The sequence below is a fragment of the Eubalaena glacialis genome, chromosome X, assembly GCF_028564815.1.
Source record: "Eubalaena glacialis isolate mEubGla1 chromosome X, mEubGla1.1.hap2.+ XY, whole genome shotgun sequence".
Lineage (NCBI taxonomy): Eukaryota > Metazoa > Chordata > Mammalia > Artiodactyla > Balaenidae > Eubalaena > Eubalaena glacialis.
This window is the reverse complement of record NC_083736.1, coordinates 21202841-21208944: the sequence shown is the minus strand read 5'-3', so window position 1 is coordinate 21208944 and position 6104 is coordinate 21202841. Positions and strand designations below refer to the sequence as shown.

Sequence of the window (6104 nt, the reverse complement as noted above, 5' to 3'; positions counted from 1 at the left end):
ACAGGTTGTCCTTCAAAGTTGTAAGAACAAAATACGAGAGGCCTTCAGATACTTGTACACAACTGTTCATAGCCACACTATACACAATGGCAAAAGGTGGGAACAACTCAAATGTACATCAACAGATGATGGATAAACAAAATGTGGCGTACACAAACCAGGGAATGTTATTCAGCCCTAAAAAGGAATGAAGTACCAATACGTGTTACGATGTGGATGAACCTCGAAAACATTATGCCAAGTGAAAGGGGCCAGACAGAAGAGGTCACATAGTCTCTGATTCCATTTTTAGGAAAAATCGAGATGGGGGAGTCCGTAGAGACAGAACGCAAATTGGTGGTTTCCTGGGCTGGGGGAGAGGAAGCTGGGAAATGAGTGCTGAATGGGTACAGAGATTTCTCTTGGGCGATGAAAATGTTTTGGAAGCAGACAGAGGCTGTGGTCCCACAACATTCTAAATGTAGTAAATGCCAATGAATTGTACACTTTAAAATGGTTGATTCTTATGTAAATCATACCACAATAAGAAACGGAAAAAGAAAACAGAAAACTTCAGGGGTCTTCTGAGCCCCACTGAAACAAGAAAGAAGGGAAAAAGAGATGAGGAAGCAGGGACAGCTAACCAGTTGGTGATCACTCAGCAAGGGAAGGGAAAAGAAGGAACCCGGGGGAGAGGGACTCCACTTCATAATGTACCAAAGTTGAAAACGCTTGAAAAACAAACTCATTTCCAGATGTTTAGATATTTACCTTCTGCAAATAACCCTGGGTTCTCAAAAATGTAAATGATTTTATAAAGAGAGAAGACAACATCCCAGAAGTGCCCTTTCAAGGCCAGTGACTGCAGCCTAGAGGAGAAGAGCTGGGCTGGGGCGGGGGGGGGGGGGGGGGGGGGGGTGGGGAGGGGCACCTTTTAAAGGGCTGGGGACATCCACGCAAGCAAGTGCCCCTAAAGCATGCTGCGCACTTGGAGGTATCCCATGGCCTCAATATCAAGATGACAAGCATCAATTTTTGGTAGCGTTAGCTTGTTTTTGTTTTTTCCCCAAACCAAATGTATAAAAATTGCATTTCATACACTGGTGCAAAAAGCTTTTAAACTAAATAAACAAATAGGAAAGTGCACTCTCTTCCGAAGGACGTTTCTAATACTTCATAGGCCGCTTCAGTATATCTTATGTACACTGAAAGCACCTGTAAACAGCTACAACCTTTCTGTGGCACGCTAACATGGATGGACCTCGAGGACAGGACGCTAAGTGAAATGAGCCCGTCACGAAAGACAAATCCTGTACGATCCCACTTCTACGAAGTATCTAAAGCAGTCACACTCAGAGACACAGAAAATAGAGGGGTGGGGGCCAGGGCTGGGGGCGAGGGAAACAGGGAGCTGGTGCTCACGGGGATACAGCTTCACTTTTGCAAGAAGAAAACAACCCTAGAGATCTGTTGTACAGCAACGACAAAAGTCCACTTAACACTACTGAGCTGTACACGTAAAAGGGTGAAGCTGCTACAGTTATGTGTTAGTCACATCTTGTTAGAATAATACTAATTTTGGTGTTGCAGTTTTATTGCTTGAGAGAAATTACAGGCTTCAGGAGTTTAAACTGACCCTAGTTTGGATCTGGATACACTTGAGAACATCGCAATAAAAACAACTGTCAACAGCCACCGCCCAAGCGATGGCTTCGGCGAAACCATGCCAGTTTAGTAAAGCACTTCCCCATCTCTATGTCAAAATCACGGGCTTGTGCCTCTGCAGAAAGTTTGTACGTCTAACAACGTAAAAGAGCGACACATTAAAAAACCCCAAATGCGGGTGAAACTCGCAATGCATTTGGTCGCTGCTCTTGTGTTTTCAAACAGAGAGAAAATCAGCCAGGCCTCAGGGCTTGGGAGCGGCTGGCGGGCCTCTATCCGCGGTCCCCGCGGCCTGGCTGCTGGGCTGCGGGCCCCGAGGGGGCGGCAAGTCGGCGCGGTGCACAGAGTGCACCTGCGGCGGCGCGGCCGCCGAGGCCCAGCCCCTCTGCTGCGGGGGGCTCAGCCGGGGGCGGCTCCGGCCAGAGCCCGGCGGGGACAACACGGGCGCCCGGGGCTGCAGGAATCCGTCCACTGCACTGAGGTGAACGACCATGGCTTGCTGGGCACGCACGACCCAGTTGGGAACGGCGGCGCCCTGTGAACCTGAAGCCTGTGCCCCCGGAACCGGTGCCCCCACACCCTGTACCCCCGGACCCCGTGCCCCCGGACCCCGTATCCCCGCACCCTGTGCCCCCGGACCCTGTGCCCCTGGACCCTGTACCCCCGCACCCTGTGCCCCCGGACCCTGTACCCCTGGACCCTGTGCCCCCGGACCCCATACGCCTGGACCCCATACCCCCGGACCCCGGACCCCTGGACCCTGTGCCCCTGCACCCTGTACCCCCGCACCCTGTGCCCCCGGACCCTGTACCCCTGGACCCCGAGCCCCCGGACCCCGTGCCCCCAGACCTTGGGATGCCGGCAGCCGAGGAGGCGGGGCGCAGGGCCACTGAGGGGGCCGCTGGGGAAGCAGCTGGGAGAGGCGCGGCTGCGGGGCCCGCTGCTGGCTTCTCCCCAGGAGAAAACCGCGGGGCAGCTGCACCACAGCAAAGGGCCTGAGACCCGAAGCGTCTTTCAAAAACAGCTGAACCTCTCCCGGAGGAGGAGGAGGAGGAGGAGGAGGAGGAGGCGGCGGCGGCAGAGCTCCTGCGGGCAGGTGGCCCGGCTGCATCTCCCCGGGAGCTGGGGCCCTGGTGGCACAGCCTCTCCCCGAGGCCTGGCCTCTGCGACTGGGGCCCACTACTCTGGTGACCTTCACACCAACGGAGATGACCATGACCCGGGCGTCCGGGGTCGTCCGTGATGAGCCCGCAGTGGACAGGGCGGTGGCAGGAAGCGTGCTAACTGGGCTCAGCTCCACAGAGGATTTCTGGGAAAGACCTGGTGGCTTAGGAGCAGGGCCAGGAGATGGACATGGCTGAGAGCTCCCTGCCTGCTGTGAAGTGAGACTGTCACCCCAGGAGCTCCTTCCTGAGCGCCCAGGAAGTCTCATGGGTGGAGCTGGATGTTTGGCTCCTCTGCCGGGCACTGAAGACTGAACCCACCCAGTCTTAGGCTGTTCTGGTTCTTTCCCTGGAGAAGGTTGCCTGAGACCGGCTGAGCCACTGGAGCTGTGTGACATCTGCACTGGACACTGGGTGCTCTTCTGGACCGACTCCTCGGGCCGACTGACCACTCTCCCAGCATCAGTCTTTGGCCTGGGCAGGAAACTGTAGGGATGGCCATCTGCGGAGGAGTGGGGGGGAGATAGCTGTCTCTCCCACGTGGCTTCTTTACCGGACCCTTTTTCAGAGGCAAGTGAATTATCAGTCAGCTGCCTGGCGGTCAGCCTTGTTGCCTGGGACTGGTAGCCAGCCTCACATCCAAATGCAAGACCACCTTGTACCTCATGCACTGGCCAGACTGTTGGTTGTGAATCATCATATCCGACAGACTTATTCCCTTTAGCATATTTCTCCACGTCCACTTGAGAAGGTACGGCCAAGTCACAGGGTCTCTGTTTCCACATATCTACACAACTTCCTGCTTTAAAAGTTTTGAGGCCGGAATTCCCACCTGTTTTACTTTCTCTTATTTTTTTGCAGGAAGTCAGGGCTCTTAGCTCAGGAGGAGGTGGACGAGACAGCTCCTGCTGCCGATTCAGAGAGGCCATAGAATACCTCTTGAAGCTCCTTTTCATGGGAAGAGTGTTCAGCTTTTGTTTGTTATAGAGCAGTCTGTTTTCAGTGCAGACCACTGATATAGAAGGGTCTAGACACAGTGGTTCAGCTGTAGCTAAGATCAGTTGGCTCTCAAGCAGAAGTTTGTCCTCCTGGGTCCATTTCTGGTTATCACTGGCTATGGCCTCTACATCGCAGGCTAAAGTCTGCATCGTGGGACGTAAGAGAATATGCCTGCTTTGGTAATGGGGAGGTTCCCTGCCGCTGGACTGCCTGTAGTCCCGTATTTCTGCTATGACACACCCACGATGAAAAACGTTAACCTGAGACTTTTCCAGGAAATCCACCAAAACAGGAGGTAATTCTTCTGCATCCAAGTATTCGAGCAATTCCCCTTCTTCATAGGGCAGTCGAATGGTCTCTGCAGATGATCCATTTTCCCCCTTGAGCATCAGCGAACAGCCCTCTTTTCCTGGGTACAGGTTGACCACCAAACACGGCAACGACTCTCTCCTAAGAAGCTTCTCTAACAGGTTCACATTGCTTCTTAATTCCTCCGTAACCTCAGGCTCCTTTTCACATTCTTCAACATAAATGTCATAAAGTTTTTCATAGAGAGACTTCTCCCCATTAGATGGGTACTTCCTTTCCGGAGGTCTCTGTTGGGCACTTGCAATGACATACTCCGCACGATCCAAAGCTCTTTCTAGAGCCTGCTGCATTGCGGTACAAAATGGGGGCCCTAAGAGAAGAGAAAACCTACGTGAGCGGATGAACCGGGTGAAAACCCTGTCTGCAGTATCGACGAGCATTCTTGCAAACGCGGCCACTCCACAGTGGCGCGACCAGCCTCACCTCAAAAAGGACACCAAGACACCCGCCCCCGAAGAAGCAGCGCGCAAAATACCTGCGTTTAGGGAAAGACCTAAAGGTGTTCAAGCGGCCACCGCGCTGGATCTCGCTCGCCTCGCGCTGCAGCAGATGGCCCGGATGTGAATGTAAGCGATTCCCCACCCCCACGCCTACCCCCCCCCCACCCCGCCCCGCACATCCTCCCCGCAGGCGCGCGCATCCGTGTGTGCGCCTGCGCAGATCAGATCGTAGGCTCAGGCCTCATCCTTCTATTGCCTCTTGGGCGCAGGCCCGCCCCCCTCACTTCTGGTTCTCGGGCCCGCACTTCCACCAAGGGCTGGGCTTCGCCACACCTTCTTTTCTTGGAACCTTGAAAAGCACAAGCAGGCAACAAAAGAATCTATCGTTTTTTGGTGCGGCTTTAATACACACCAATTTTCGTGGTACTGCAGTTGCCGGGAAGGTCATGAAAGGTGGTCATTTCTTGGCGATCACTTCACCAAGCATTATTCACTGTTTTTGGAATGTCTTGTTTGTTCCCAGTGGCATGACTGCTCCTGGTGTCCATCGCCAATTTAACACACCCAAAGAGTCCCCATACATAGCTCTTACCGACATGGAGGCTCGCTGTATTTGGTGCAAGCATCAGAATTCTTCATTGATTCTTCCAGTGATCTCCTGCCTAATGGTTTTCATAGAGATGTGCACGTAACATGACATTCTTTTACAGAAGTACTTACCTTTTATTTCTCTAGGTATTTCAGAAAGGGCTTTATAGTCTTTTTCAAAGTATGTGGTAGGTATGTTATATCGTCTAAGAATTACATTCAGGATTAAATTGTTTGTTTTAAAAGGTGGTTTGCATCTGATAGGGTTGAGAACTGTTGTTCCAGGTGACGGCAGTACAGTTTAAATGGTTACTCTAACTGTAGACCATAGCTACAGTCCTAGTGGTGGTTTGGAGTGGTATGATTGAGTCCTAGGTAATTTATGGCCCATTAATATTGTTGCCTTGCAATCTGCCAGCCTTTTTGGACAGGTTTTTTTTTTTTTTAAGAATCTCTTGATGTTTAGGTGTAGACATAATGATAATACAATATTCATAGTGAAGTCACAAATGAGAAGAATCCAAGATAAACTGGTGAAATTCCTGAATTACAGACTACTATAAAATAAATGTGTTTTTCTAACCAATAGCAATTATGATAATTACATATTACAGTAGATACAGTCTACTGAAATAGGATTAAAAACTCCTTGACTAAGAGTTCCTTAAACATGTCCCTCGTTCAGGAATAGTCAAGAATAATTTTCTCCTGGCATATCAGTTGTCTTGGGGCAAATGTATACAGTCATCCCTCGGTATCAGCGGGTGATTGGTCCCAGGACACCCGCCCCGCTCCGCCCCCCCTCAAGGATGCTAAAATCCTCAGATGCTCAAGTCCTTACAGTAGGCCCTCCGTATCCCCATCCCTGGTTCTCCCTCGGCAGATCTGATTATATTTGATC

The 6104-nt window shown here is 51.6% G+C and overlaps 1 protein-coding gene across 1 annotated transcript; it reads right to left on the bottom strand.

The window, feature by feature from the left end:
* Nucleotides 1-1888: 1888 nt before the first annotated feature.
* On the bottom strand, nt 1889-4465 carry LOC133081718 (transcription factor SPT20 homolog). The gene has a single exon (XM_061178108.1). It carries the CDS (start codon nt 4463-4465, stop codon nt 1889-1891), a length of 2577 nt encoding a protein of 858 aa, XP_061034091.1.
* Nucleotides 4466-6104: the final 1639 nt, after the last annotated feature.

Coding starts and splice junctions, on each gene's coding strand:
- LOC133081718 (XM_061178108.1), bottom strand. CDS start 4,465: ATGCAGCAGGCTCTAGAAAGAGCTTTGGATCGTGCGGAGTATGTCATT.